Genomic DNA, 15,580 nt, shown 5'->3' with positions numbered 1-15,580 from the left:
CTGGTGCACTGCTAGTGAGGACCTTTCAGGGCTAATGGATCCCCCTCAGAATCTGGTTTTCAGGTTTCCAAGTTAGAAAACTTCCTTTCTGGGGCAACAAATTAGGATCCTTAACCTGGGGACTAAATTGGCTGTATTTAATTTGCAGAAATACGTGTTTCCAGGTTATGGGTTGGTCTGACAGAAAAGAGAAAATAAGTGCCTATGTCCAGGGTATTTATGTTCACTTTAGTGGCAGAACTTGTCAGAATCCAGCCTATAAAAGAAGTATTTATCAAAGGCTCTCTTTGTTTTTTAAACATTTTTTTAAAAACCTTGCATCTCATCTAGTGTTTTTAAAAATTTGCATATTCTCTGACCTGGTAAGCCCTGGTGTCAATCAATGGTAGAGAAATAAAGGCAGTAGCATGTAAGGGTATTTGCATAAGGATGTTATTGGTTATAGTGGTAAACAACTCATAGAACCAATTGAATGTCCATCTATGGGAAAACGATTGAATAAATCTAGTTACTTTATATTACTAAATATCATGCTGCTACAGTGAGTTAAATGAGTTAAAACTGTATGTGCTGATCTAGAGTGTTGTCCATGATGAATTAATGAGTAAACAAGATAAACTGTATATATCTATATCATAATGCTATTTTTGCATAAAATAGGGGGAACCATTATGTCTACAGGAGCATACAAACCCTCATGCTTATAGTAACATAGAAAATAAAAACTGATTTTTATTTTAGAAAATAACACTGGTTACTTCAAACTAACGGGATTGAAGGATTATGGGGGAAGATGATAATTTTATGTCTCTGTAAATGTCTGTACAATTTCACTTATATAAAGCAATTCTTATTTTTTAATTAAAAAATCATATAAAGCTAAATATTTTTTTAAAAAAGAAAAAGCATGCATTAAAAATCAGGAATCTAGAATAAAAATCCACACTTTTCAGAGGGATGAGGTATGCTTTTATAAAGAGAATGAAATCACTGGCACTGCCTGCTGACGGGTGGCTCCGCAAGGTAGCCATACTGGCCTTGGCCACTGTCCTGTGGCTCCTGACATCAGGACTTACCTCGATGCAGAGACAGGTGGGCTCTCCTTTCTCTGTGACTGCGCATTCCCGGCCAGCTCCACAAAACACATTGGCACAGATCTTGGATTTGCTCCTCAGCTCTTCCTAAAACACACAATCATAAAGGAAACCATGTGACTGAGATGAACTCATCACGGGATGAGCCCATAGTGAGATTATCTTTCAGGCTTGGGCTTTGCTCTGGAGCCATGACTCATGGTCTTAAACAGCTAGATGCAGGGTCTTAAACAGCTAGATGCTGCCTTCAGCAGCTAGTGCCCTACTCCCAGGCACTGCTTCAGCCCAAGATCAGGTACCTCTGAGTCTCTGTTTCTCAAAGAACAAGAGCTCTTTCCTTGCATGCTTCCTTTCTTCTAAAAATGCTTATTGAGCACCTATGCCAACACTATGCTAAGGGATGGAGATACCAAGGACACACCTTGTCCTCAGGAAGCTCCATGACGCTTAGAGGAAACTCACAAAGAAAGACACATTTAGAAAACAACACAAGAAGTGCAAGAACAGGGGCACTAGGGAGCTGGAGGGGAGGAGAACAGTGAGAATCAAAGGATACTTTCTGAAGATACTAAGCCTTAACTGATTCTTAAAGAATGAGAGGAGTAAGTTAGGCAGAAGTGGATACATTGCAGAGAACTATGAATATCTGAAGGACCCAAACTTGACTGAGTGGTGTTCAAAGCAATATCATCTCAAAGTGCAAAAGAAGGATGTCTAAACCACTGGAAATATGGATTTGCTATTTTTGCTATGGACCTATTCAGCCGCTGCCCAAGTCTGCCACTGACTTCAAGATTAAGAAGGCTAAACTGCCTAATAGAATTATCCTCAAATCATTTGCTAGTCAGACATTACTGTTCAGACATGTGCAGCATAACTGACAAGGCAGGGAATGGTCTCAGTGTATGGCACCTGAGAATGTGGGGGTAATGATAGGCATTGATCTGTTGATGGCTCATCCCTTCCCTCCCATTCACTAGTGGCAGAAAGCCAGCCCCATCTCATTCACCACTCAGCACAGTAGGTGATGGTTACATGAAGGAGAATGTGATATCCCCAGCTTCTCAACCTGACTGGCTGAGCAGGCAAAATCACGAAAGATCTCCAGGCCCAAGGCCACTGGGCCAGCACTGGCTGTGACAAAACCAACAAAGAACACAGGAGGCACGATGCGGTGATGGGGTCATGGGGCTGGCTGTGTAAGGCAGGGATGGAACCCAACAGTTCACCCTCCCGGCCATGTCTACCACATTATGCATAGAACTCACACCCACAAGTCTTGAACAGTACAATTCTTATAGTTGGTGAATGTTTTATATCCAAGAAAAAAAAAAAAAAGCAAAAACAAAGTAGAGGCTTTCGAGCTGAGGCGCCGTATCCAATACAGCTGATCGACTGCCACCCAGAGGCTGCTCTGCAAACTCCAGGTTATTATTTTCTGTCCCAAGCCAGCTTGCTGGTTATGTGGGGTTCCCATTGGTCTAGAAGCCGTTCCCATGCTCACATTTCATTGGTTCACATGCTGTTGCTAAACCAGTTCTTTTTTGAATGTTGCCAAGGCGAATTCAAGAAAGCTAGCAGGCGGGGAAGAAAGAGGAAGTGATTCCCAGAAGGCTGTGGGGACTGCAGAGCTGTTGTTTCCTAAACAGGGAGTGGAGATAAAAATCAAGGATATTCTCCAGGCAGGGCCCTGGCCCTCTTGTGGAAACTGCCTCGAGAATGTAAGGCAACACTAAAAAGGAAGAGGAAAAGGTTTTTGCTGACGATTTGTAAAAAACCTCAGATATGATTACCTTCTCCTCTCCCAAGAAACGACACTCTATCCAAGGGATACAGACAAACATGCACCCCCTGTGGGTGTGTGCCATGAGTTATGGACAACAAATGCATAAAAAAGCAGGCTCAGACACATGTCTGCACTCAGACACCCACACACAGCTCCAAAGGCAAACACCCACAAACTTCCACTCACTAGTTTATGTCCTTTAAGTAGTGAGTTTCATTCTTTAAGCCTCACATGTCCTTGTCTATTAACCAGCCCCACTCTGCGGAGATTCAGTGAGATACATTTGGAAGTACCAACTGCAAAACAAGCTGCCTATGAAACGTGTTATTCATGGGAATGCCTTATAGAGCTGCTTACAGAAAAGCCTGGGGCATTTATGGAACCTTCTTTTATCTTATATTGTTGTTTTCGTAAGTATTAAAAATAGGTTGAATTCAACCAAGTCATTTTTCAGGAATAGTTCTCAAAAATCCATTTGGAGAAACAGGTACCTTTTGAGTTATAACAACTAATATTTGAATAGCACAGTTAAAATTTACAAAATGTTTTCATATCCATGATTTCATTTTACAGGGAAACCCTGCAAGAATAGGTATATTATTATTAACCCTATTCTATAGATGAGGAAATTGAGGATCAGAGAGGTCAAATAAGTTGCCCAAGGTCCCAAAGCTAGAAATGAGAGGAGCCAAGATTCCAACCCATATCTTCAACCACTGATAACTAAACTCCCATTTATAAATAGCCGGCATCCTGCCAAGTTATTTTTATTATATGTGATTTAAGCTCTTTGATAACTCCCTAAGTTAGACATCATTACTAGCCCCATTTCACAGGTGAGAAAGCCAAGCCTTAACCAGAAAGTGGCAGAGCTAGAATTCTGCCCAACCAAAGGGAAAGCAGTTTATATTTATTTTCATATCCAGATGACATAACTTAAGGAGATTATCATGGAGGTGTGAATTGCATAATTAGCAAGTGACGGGAGAATGTGCGTAAGAGTGCGTCAGAGATTTAGATTTGAATTACCCACATCCCACCTCTATTCCTTACTTGCTGGTCATGGGCCAGGTACTCTCTTTAAACCTCAGCTTCCTCATGGGAAAAGTTGTAGTACTGATTCTTAAAGGGCTGTTGTGAAGATTAAAGGGGATGGACTGCATGCAGCACAGTGCCTGCCACACCAACTGAAAGTGGCTATTATTACAGTGGGCAATTTATTTTCAGACAACTTTCCCACTGAGATGCTGTCACTACCACCTTGGGCTGTCATGTCCCCGTTTTTCCCTGTCTTCCCTTGCACTGCAGTGATAATATAGAACAGGACCGACTGAATGGAAAAAACAAAAGGCCCATTTGAAGAGCACACAGAGGTGGGGGAGCCACTAGTTACACAATCATTCCCTCTTTGCAGGTGACATGTCTGTCAATAGGTGGCAATCTCTCTCTTTGTCTCGCACAGCCCCGCGCCGCAATGCAGAAGTGCAGTGTTGGCTCCTGCAGCTCCACCCAGCTCTGTCCTCCCAGTGATAAGTGGTGCGGGAGGTGGGAGAATAGGGCGGGTGCCCCACAAACACGGGTAGGGGGATCTACCAACACAGGGGAGATCTTATCTGCAGCCTCATAGCCCTCCCCAGTGATCTCCATTCACAGGCATGCTTCAATGCAGAAATCAACGAGGAAAATTTTCTCCAGCGAGACAGCCTTTGTGCCATTGAAAGCCCTTCTCCAAGTCCTATCTTCTCTGGGAGTGGGAGTGTCAGGTGCCTCCCTGAGGTGCCTAGAAAGTTCCTTAGGGTAGTGGGTGGTCTCACCAGTCTGCTGAGGGACTGATTCTGAGTGGGAAAAAAGAACATCTTGAGAAGGTTTGAACATGCTCATGGGTTGGAGCAATGGTGGGAGGGCTGTGGTGAGGAAGAGGGAGATGAAGCAAGGTGGCAGGTGGTAGTGGGGAGAGGGGTGGCTCTTGATGGCTGATCCAAGGGGCTCTCCACAGAGACTATGGGCAGTGAGAACCTTGGAAGGTTTGGGATTGGGCAGGTAACATGATGGATATGCTTTGGAATGTTTATTTGTGTTGGGTCCTTTCTGAAATCCTGATTCAAAGTGCAGGGCAGCCTGGATGGTGACAGGATGGAAGCAGGAAAACTGGCCAGGTTTAAGATTGTAATCTAGTCAGGGATGACAAGGGCCTAGGCCTGAAGGCCAGTGTTAATTTTAGCACCTTCAGCAGAGAGAGGCACTGCAGATATCTCTGTCCTCACAACCTCTGTGGAGGTCTCTGTATTTTTAGTCCCATGTAACAGATGCAGAGGCATTGGAGAGTCAGAAAAGCTCTGTGATGCATGGAGGCCTGAGAGCTGAGGAGGCCTGATAACTGGTGAGAGGTGAGTCAGGAGCAGCATGAAGGTCAGTCTGACTCCAGAGCCTCAAGGTTCCCTTTTGGGGTACAATCAAGGTAGGGAGCTTTGGGGAGAGGAGACAGTTCCAAGGGCTGGTACAGGGTGAGGTCACGAGGTACAATGCAGTTCGTGAAAATAAAATAGAACTGTTTGCTCTGCAACTGTAACAATTTTAGGAATGAGGTCCCAAAGCAGTATGAGGATTCATGCACGTGTAGATAACCACATTGGCACAGGGATGTTCTCTAGGAATATGAGGTTACAGACAGGTTCAACATTACAAAAGTATGAATCTGTAAGTCTAAATGTACCTGTCAGAATGTAATTCATTTGAGTAGGGGTAGAGGGTGTGTTTTGGAAGTGTAGACACAAATCAACAAAATATCTGCCTGCAATGGAGAAACATTTGATTTCTGGCTTTATCTTCTGCATCATCTCCCTGACTGGTCTCCCTGTTGTTTTCATTTCATGTGTTGCAAGCTGAGCTCTGGAGATTCAGTCTCATGGTGAGTTTTCACATTACAAACTCCCCTTTGTAGAAGACAGACTGGGAACATTCCTGGCTTTTTGCTAGGTAGAAAGTATCTGAGCAATGTTCAGCCATTGAATGGTAATAATGACACTTCATGCTTGTACAGCAATTTTGGTTAATCTGTAATTTTTACTATCATGTTTGATTCCCAAACTCTTTTAAGATAGGCAGGCAGGGGTTACCTCTGAGGCCCTTCCAGATTTAAGATCCTATGGTGAAAATAAAACTGAGGCTCACAGCTACATGTGACTGGTCCAAGTTCTCACAGTTGTAGAGCTGAGGCTTGGCCCTAGGTCTGCAGACTTTAATCCCAGCCTCTTTCCACTAAACACGCTACCTCTTTACAAATCAAAGCCAGGAAAGGTGTTGTCCTGAATCCAAGGTCTTAAAAAATGGAAATTAATTTTGCGATCAAGAAAGATCCTTTGCAAGTAAATGGAGAAGCAAGTTATCTGCAAAACTACCAACAGAGGTGATCATGTATCTGAGTCTCTGGGCCAACCAGAATTAAGTCTGAACATAAAATACACTTTCAATGTTTAAAAAAAGTCTTCTGAAATAAAAAAAAATTCTGAAAAAACAGTGTGCTTTGGCAGGGAAGGAAGCTTACACGCAAAGCCATAAAACCGTCAGCTTAATATACCATCATTTCACTAACATGAAGTGGGTCAGCTCTGTCCCCTCCATTCTTTTTCTCTTAACAACTCTTTTAAAAAAGAACAGCTTTACTTATGCCAAGGTGGAATTTTGGCTCCACTTGCCACTATTCTGCGACAGAGTGGCTTTGTTGACGTGAGAAAGGCTCTCTTTGCTTTGCCAGAATTAGTCATGGAAACTTCACAGGAACACCAGGGCCCCTCAGATATACACAGAGTACCATGGAGCTGGGGACAAAGGAATTCACAGAACTGGGGAGAGCAGGGGGAGGTCTGCAGTGGGGCATATTGGGTGAGATGCTGGTTGCCCAGGCAGCTCTTCTGGAACCCAGTATCACAGGCCTAAGAAAAGCAAAGAGAAAGAGCAAAAACACTTCAGGACCTTGAAATCTGGCTGGAGTATCTCCTGACCTTGTTCAAATCTCTCTGATTTTTTTTTTTTTTTTCTGAAAAGAAATGTGTTGGTGTATCCTGCATATGCTATGGAAAGAGGAGGAGAGAGTGGTGATTTCTAGTAGTGGTGCTGATGTGTGTGGCAGGAGGTAGTGCATTTGTGCCGTCTGTACTTTAAGTGTCCCTTCCTTATATGTGCTCCCAATCAGTCCCTCATCTCAAGGTTAAGGCACCAGGGCTAGACCCAGGTTTTGTGGGGCCTAAAGCTTAAATGGTTTGGGGAGGGCACTATAAGAAAAAGAATATACAATTGTAAATGCAAATTGCGTACAGGGCCTTGGAAGGGCCCTTGCAAATAAAAGTTCTGAAATCAAAGTTTAATTAGCTTCACGGTAATCCAACTCTCCACTTGCCCTATTATTTTCTTCATAAACAAGATCTTTTCAGTATGGCTTTTGAGCCCTTAGTCTATTAGACAGAGCCCCATTCAATATTTGATGCACATATGGCTTATCTCACATAGACTCTAAGAGCCTTGCACACATCAGCTTCCCATGGACCCATGATAGTGTACTGCCTGAGAAAATTCTTAACAAATGGTTTGTATATTAAATGTCATTTGTAGGCACAAAGTTTCGGTTATGTAAGATGAGTAATTTTTGGAGATCTAATGTATAGCACATGGCAATGACAGTTATAGTACTGTTTGTATACTTTTAATTTGCTAAGAGGTTATATCATAAGTTAAATCTTCTCAACATGCACACACACAAAATGGTAGAGGTAGTGAATATGTTATTTAGCTCGATTATGGTGATCATTTCACAATATATATGAATATTAAAACATTAAAACATTTGTACACGTAAATATATGCAATTTTTATATGTCAGTGATATCTCAATAAACAAAAATTATTTTTAAATGTCATTTGCAGTCTGTTCAGGTTAGTGCAGCAGCTAACAGTGTCACTTAGGATGTCATGGCTGGGCTCCATGACACCCAAATAAGAGATGTGTCACCCCACGAGGATTAGCTTTAAGATTAAAAAAAAATCTATTATGATGCTGTCAATCAAGAATTTTCTTTTCTTGTGAGATGGAGTCTCTCTCTGGTGCCAAGGCTGGAGTGCAGTGGTATAATCTTGGCTCTCTGCAATCTCCATCTCCTGGGTTCAGGTGATTCTCTTGCTTCAGCCTCCAGAGTAGCTGGGATGACAGGTGCATGCCACCATGCCCGGCTAATTTTTTGTATTTTTTAGTAGAGATGGGGTTTCACCATGTTAGCCAGGCTAATGGCAAAACAAAAAAGAGAACGGTCTGTGATGATGAGCAAGATGCAAGCTCCATGGCATAAACCCAAAAGGCAGGCCGGGTGTGGTGGCTCACACCTGTCATCCCAGCACTAGGGTAGGCCGAGGTGGGAGGATTACTTCAGCTCAGGAGTTCCAGACCAGCCTGGACAACATGGCAAAACTCCATCTCTGAAAAAAAAATAAGAAAATTAGTTGGATATGGTGGCATGTGTGTATAGTCCCAGCTACTCAGGAGGCTGAGGTGGGAAGACTCTTTGAGACCAGGATTTTGAGGCTGCAGTGAGCTAGGATCATGCCTTTGTACTCCAGCCTGGGTCGCAGAGTGAGACCCTTCCTCTAAAATAACAACAGCAAAATACCCAAAAAGGAGCAGAGAATGTGGCTGCCCCTACTACAGGAGTGTCTAACCTAGTTGGGGTGATGAAACAAGAATACAGGCCAATGCAGTCCTAAGTAATGGGGCGGCCAACTCCAGGAGATGGGACTTCATAGAAGAGATGGAACTTGAGCCGAGCTCTTAAGAAAGGTAGGATCTGGATGGAAAATCTGTACGTTTTTGAGCAGGAGAGTGTTAAGAAGAACAGTTTAACAGTGGCACACAGCAAGAAATGGGTGAGGCGGAATTGGAGGCAGAAGGAAATCAGCTAGAAAAGGCCTGGGGTGATGAGAATTTCATCTACGGGTAGTGGTGGCATAGTTACAGAAGGAAGAGATCTAAGGGGAATCTCTACAGAATAACGAGGTCTGGCCACATCCTGAATAGAGAGAGGAAAGAGAGAGTCTGGGGAGCTGCCAGATCTTTGGGTTCGAGGGCCTGGAGGGTTGGTGGTGTGTCTCTGTCAGAGATGAAGCCTGGGAAGGATGTCCCATGAGAGTGGGGTGGGCAATGAAGAATCAGTTATGGACATGTGTCTCAAGGGACAGGGAAACATCCCACCAGCAGTTGCCAATATTGGCTAAAGATGTATATCTGGACATCATCTGTGTAGGGGTGAGAAATGGAAGCAGAGGAACAAATGAGCTCAGGAGGAAAGGGTGAGAGTATAAGGTTGGGGGTGGTTAGGATGAGGAGGGAAAAGGGGGAGCACAGAGAGCAGGAAGAACAGCCCACAAGAGGTCTCTGTGCAAATCAGAAAAGGCACCTTCCTCTCCAGGGAGATGCAGCACCCAGCCAGGGTACAGAGCTTGGCTAGCAAAGTGCAGCTTGGATTTCAGCCCCTGTCACTTCCTGATGCAGTCAACAGCCTGCACAACGGTATGAGAACTCTGACAGCAAAACAGCCAAGAGAGTAGAGTTGGAACATTCAGAGAACTGGGAGGAAAACCAGGAAGCCTAGAGAGCTCCCAGAAATGGATGATGAGTGCCATCATTCGGCAAATGTTTGGATAAAACAGCCAAAAAAAAAAAAGCTTTTAAACTTCTGTTGAAATAACCCAGAGGGTAGACCAGGCAGAGGCAAAGATGTCCTGTGTAAGAAGAATTAACACAGGAGGACTGAGGTGGGCCCTGGACACATCTCTGCCTTTAACATATGGTGTGACATGGGGCAAGGTGCTTGACCTGTACCTCAGTTTCCTCAGCTATAAACTGCAGAGGTTATAGATGATGCCTAAGTCCCTTAAAATGTAAGAATTCTATTAATTAGAAAGCTCAGGAATTTACCACTTCAGATGTTCCTGTATACCAAACTTCACTCTCCCAAGGAAGCTAACCTAAATGCCCAAACTAAAGAAACTGGTTATGTATATAGCCACTTGAGGGTGTTCCAGGGTTTTTACTGGGTTTTGAAGGGGGGATTAAAGTTGGCTCTCATAGTCAAAGGATTCTTATAAACAATGCCTTTTCATTCCCTCCCAGATCATGGCAGAGGAAATCAGGGAAGCAGTAATGGGACTCCAATTGAGTGGCCTGATTTTGTTCCTAGTGAACTGGCTGGAACCCTCTACTCCCCTAGAATGCTATTAATAAAGTTTTTATTCTACTTGCATTTTCCTTGCAAGGAAAAAAGGGAAGAAAAGAAAGGAGAGAAAGGCTAAAGGAAATTCACATGAGATTCACAATTCTTCATCCTGCCAAGAACCTGTCACTGAAGTATGTCTGGGGTTGCCAGGGCTCACATTTAGTCAGCATTCATGCTCTAATTATTTCCACATGTAGTTCAAGGAAAATGGTTGATCAAAAGTTAAAAAAAAAAAAAATCCACACACCTACATCCTAGTACCTTCAACTAAAAGAAGGGAGAAAGCTCTAGGGCAGCTGTGGGAAAATTCCCAAGACAGGCAGTTTTAGAAGCATCTCCTGCAGTGCCTGCCACATTTAGGCCAAAATCCCTGCACATTCCCATCCCTCCATCCCGAGCAAGCTCACCCTCTACCTCCTCCAGCTTCCCAAGCCCTGAATCCATTAGGATTCACATTCTTTGGAGTTCTAAGTGGAATGTAGGATTTATTCCCCTGATATTGTGGAAGGCAGATGAGACTGGTATTGACTAAGAGGTATCTAGTTCTCCTCTCCACCCATTTTGCCTTGGGTGCCACTGAATTTAAGTCGTCCCTGGGTGGTTCCCGATACCACATACCTGCTGGGAATGGAATCCCCTGTGGCAGAGGGCTTGCATGCTTCCCTGAGCTGGAACAGTCCCGACCATCCCTTCTGTGACTGCTTTCCATTACCCCAATTTGCACATTATTCCCCCTAAACCTGCAAGCTAAGCCACTGTTCTCCAAGGTAGTCCACATGCCCTGGCACTGAGTTGGATGCCCGACAATGTCATCTACTGCCTTCTACCTGAGCACGTTCAACAAAGTCTTTGGCACATGGCGCAGGGTGTTTTTCCTCTCTCCTGGGTGACTTCATTGTTTATGTAGCTAGCCTCAAGATCCTTGGGCTCCTCACCTTGAGCAACCCTCCACTTCTTAGGGACCCTGGCTACTGATGGCTTTGGGAAGTGTCTGTGAGCAGAGCAGGTAGCCACAGCAGACTAAAATAAAACAAAGGGTCCAGGGCTCCCAAGGCTCCATGTTTTGAAATGAGAACTCATTAGCCTTTGAAAATGTCAGCATGATGAGGAATTGCTAGATGCTTCTTTAACCTTCAGGCGGGCAGGAAATGTTCCACAAGACCAGCTAAAAAAATAATGTCACCATCTGGGAAGTCTGATTTATCTGACTTGCCCAAATTCTTCCTGTCCTTCAAGGCTTGGCCCAAGTTACTTTTGATGGGTATGAATCCCCCCTTCCTTCTCTGAACTTTGATTCCTCTTTGTATGAAGTCATTTTGTTCACAAAAAAAAAAAAAAAAAAAAAAAAAAAAGAACTGATTGTGTGGATTTTGTCTTTCTGGATTTTGTCTTTCTGGATTTTGTCTTTCTGGAGCCTTTCCTAAAGGCTCCTAGAGGACAAAGATTATGTTTGTCAGTCCTTTTGTAGGACCTGGCATAGTACCTCATCCCACTTGGTTAACCTTTGTTGAAAGCAAAAAAGGGCGGGCTGAACCACACTGCCTGGGAGACTTGGGATAGGGACAGAGAGGAACGTGCCTGTGCCAACTCCTTTCCTGAGGCTGCTCCCTCCCAGGACTGGTTTTTTTTTTGAGGAAATAGCCTAAAGACCCTGCCCTCCTCCACCAGGCCATAACTATTCAGTCTGGAATTTCACTAGAGATTGTCTTAGGGCCACAGAAAGACACTGAAGTGTGTGTGTGTGTGTGTGTGTGTGCACATGCGTGTGCACGCACCTATGTGTTAGGGAGGTAGACAGGAGAGCAACGGGGGACTAAAATGGCTTTCGGTCATTTCCTCTGTCCACAGTTAACATACACCCTGAGACATGCTGAGAGAATCTGAACTTACTGAAGAGGAAGATACGTTAATGGGAATGTGGGGTACCTCAGAGCAAAGCAAAATTGGGTGAGACTTCTGAGTATAGGGTAGGGGCAGACAAAGAGCTGCCTGATACCATGGGGGCCTATACTAGGCAGGGTAGAGATGGAGAGAAGCAAGTGAGAAGAAGGCAAGAGAAATTGTGGAAATGGGCTTATTATCCAAGGCTGTTGCTTTGCGTCAACTCTCCTCAGGAACCCTGCCCCTACACCGTCCTCTGAGGTAGAGGGAGGCAGGCTGGTCAACCTTCCTATACCAGGGAAAAAGCTTCTTGCCTTTCTCTACCCCTCCTCCACTCCCAGAATGTTCTGGGGATCTCTAACCGCTGGCTCATCCACCAGGCTGACCTTGCAGTGGGCTGTTGTCCACTGAAACATGAGTTGCCAGGGGATGGTGAGGCCCTAGCTATGCCCAGGTGGTTTATTTCCCCTTGGATTGGGCACATTAAAAGGCACTGTGATGCCCAACCAAGAGGTGAGACCATCTGACAGAATGGTGGAGGCTGGGAGGACAGTAGGCATGTCAGGACAGTAGGCATGACTGGAACAAAATGGAGCTGGGAGACCCAGCATAGCAGAGCAGCACAAACCTCCACTTTAAAAACAGGGACAGGCCAGGTGCAGTGGCTCACACCTGTAATCCCATCACTTCGGGAGGTCTAGGCAGGTGGATCACTTGAGGCCAGAAGTTTGAGACCAGCCTGGCCAACATGGTGATACACCCCTCTCCATTAAAAATACAAAAATTAGCTGCGTGTGGTGATGTGCACCTGTAATTCCAGCTACTTGGGAGGCTAAGGCATGAGAATTGCCTGAACCGGGAAGGCAGAGGCTGTAATAAGCCTAGATCTCACCACTACACTCCAGCCTGGGTGACAGAGTGAGACTCTGTCTACAAAAATCAAAAAACGAAACAGGGACAAAGTCCTGGGAATCTCTGGGGATAGTGTGGCTGCAAAACAGTTAAGGTTTCAGCATCCTGGCCATTATTCTCTAGTCCAAGGATGCAGACAGGGTTAAAACCCAGCAAGAAGCTCCAAGCTAAATGAAGTCTCCATATGTGTGGCTCAGTAGGGTTCTAGGAGAAGCAGACAGATGTAATTAGAAGTTCTCAGACATTGTGTTGCCACAGCAACTGCTGGCCAGGAGAAAAGTGGGGGAAACCTGGAGTCCGAGGGATACAGTCTTCCAAAGAAATGCCAGTGGTGTTCATCATGCTTGGGCTTCATGGCTGGCTCCTCCAGCTTGCCCACCCCCAAGCCCTCGAAGACCCTCTCTCTCAAATTCCTCCTTATCCCCATTCCCACCCCTGGATCAATTCCAAATGCAAATCAAGGGCTCCCTTCAGACAGCATCCAAAGGAGGAATGAGGAATTCTCAGAGGAGAGTTTGTGCTGAAGAGAGAGTTCTTCCGGCAATCTCTGGTCCCTGGTGCTTTCTGGAGCAGAGTAAGCATCAGTTCAGGAGGCTGCAAGTTTAATGTATGCATCACTCTGGAGCACCTGTGAATGTGGCCTTCAGCCACATATTTTATCATCCAAATGGGGACATTTCAGAGTTAAAGGAAACCTTTTAAATAGACACACTTAGACAACAGGCCTAAACTGTGTCATGTGGTCACTTTAATTACTAGGCTGCCTATGGGATGGGTAAAATTGTGGTTTTTATTTTAGAGAGTGAGGATGCTAACCTGGTATCTATGGGTCCCCAGAAGCCCAGCCATAAATTCTGGGACTGGATTTTCAAGGGGGCATATACTTTTCAATACTCAAAAGACCAAAACCCAATAACCTAGGAAAGACAAACCCTAATTCACTACTCTTGGCATGAACTGCCTTTTGCAGCCTTAATCTCCCTTGTTTCAACAGCCACAGGAGAATTTTCAGGGGGTTCTGCCGCTAGGAAGCTGGGGAGCCTCAGCAGATGGGACCATCTTTGCTTCTAAGTCTAGATCATTATAAATCCTTCCAACTACTCCTCTAAAGAGACAATCATTCATTTCACATGTTGTCACCAAAGGCAGAATGATTCCCTATTCACTGTTCACAGCAATAAAGTGGTCAGTGGAGTGGCATCATTCTACAGCAGTGAGACCTAATAAATCTGCCCCTGAAGGGGAGTGGTTTCCAGGAGTGCATTCTTCCACATTCTTTAATGTCTGAACGGAAAACAGTGGCACAGGAATCCCGTAGTCATGAAATCAGGGAAAGGTCAAGCTCTCCTGAGGCACCAGCAGAAATGACTGTTTTAGGCATAAGATAGCCAGCCTAGATATTATGAGCATGTGGTTCAGCCACAGGCTCAGTCACAAAATTGTAGGATATTTAAAGGGTAAGGCCCACCCAGAGTGTGTCTCCTAGAATTTTCTCAGAGACTCCGGGAATCACAGCCATCTGGTAGGAGTTCCTGACAGTTACTTAGTGACTCAGGCTGGTGGTGGCCCTCTCCTCAACCCTGGTTTAAGGCTGGGAGTCACTGGGCCAACATGCCTAATTTATTGCACCTATTACCCAGACAGGTCCTGAAAAGTAGAGCACAAATTTCTGAGCTGAATTTGGAACTTTTCCAAGATTTCTGGGGCGGTCAGGAGGGGCTCCTAACCTGTAAGATCCTTTTTAACACCATTGTTCTCTGCTGGGCTTGTGTGTCAGGAAGTTCTGGCACCCCCTGCAGGTCTCCTAGATTTTCATAGTCCAGTTTAGAGGAATGTTAATCTGTGGAACAAATTAAGAACTACATAAAGTCACTTTCTTTGAAAAGAAAAGCAACAATCCAAACACAAATTAATCTTCATTTCCTTATCATTATCCATCTATTTCCAAACAAGTAAGTACTATACAGGACAATCAAACAAAAAAACCAAACATCATGCCAAGTGCTGGGGGCTCAAGGGAGAGTAAAGGACAATCCATGTCTCTAAAGAGCTTGTAGTTTAGATGAGGAGCTAGGAGAATGAATACATGCAATTAAATAACAGAACACCACAATCTAATAAGAGATAACTCAAGACAATGTGTGGCTAAGTGCAATGCATGGTAAAGTGACAACTGTCTAGAGCAGTGCTATCCAACAGAAATAGAATACCCATCTCTTATAGAATTTAAAATTTTCTAGTAGGTACATTTTTTTTTAAATGAAAAATATCAATTTGTTGCCCATGTTGGAGTACAGTGGCAAGATCTCAGTTCACTGCAACCTCCACCTCCTGGGTTCAAGCAATTCTCCTTCTTCAGTCTCCCAAGCAGCTGGAATTACAGGCAGCTGTCACGATGCCCGGGTAATTTTTGTGTTTTTTTTTTTCTTGAGATGGAGTTTCGCTCTTGTTACCCAGGCTGGAGTGCAATGGCGCGATCTCGGCTCACCGCAACCTCCGCCTCCTGGGTTCAGGCAATTCTCCTGCCTCAGCCTCCTGAGTAGCTGGGACTACAGGCACGCGCCACCATGCCCAGCTAATTTTTTGTATTTTTAATAGAGACGGGGTTTCACCATGTTGACCAGGATGGTCTCGATCTCTTGACCTCG

General features: G+C 44.5%; 1 protein-coding gene across 1 annotated transcript in view; it reads right to left on the bottom strand.

The window, feature by feature from the left end:
- FSTL1 (follistatin like 1) overlaps positions 1-15,580 on the bottom strand; it is a 55,268-nt gene that overhangs the window by 18,415 nt on the left and 21,273 nt on the right. Inside the window, exon 3 of the mRNA XM_032298950.1 lies at positions 1,077-1,181. Coding sequence (XP_032154841.1) covers positions 1,077-1,181 — 105 coding nt within the window. The remainder of the gene's footprint in view (positions 1-1,076; positions 1,182-15,580) is intronic.

Source organism: Sapajus apella, unplaced genomic scaffold, assembly GCF_009761245.1.
Source record: "Sapajus apella isolate SASKATOON/1434 unplaced genomic scaffold, GSC_monkey_1.0 scaffold40, whole genome shotgun sequence".
NCBI lineage: Eukaryota > Metazoa > Chordata > Mammalia > Primates > Cebidae > Sapajus > Sapajus apella.
Note: the sequence above shows the minus strand (reverse complement) of the source record. Positions and strands in the feature narration are given on the sequence as shown.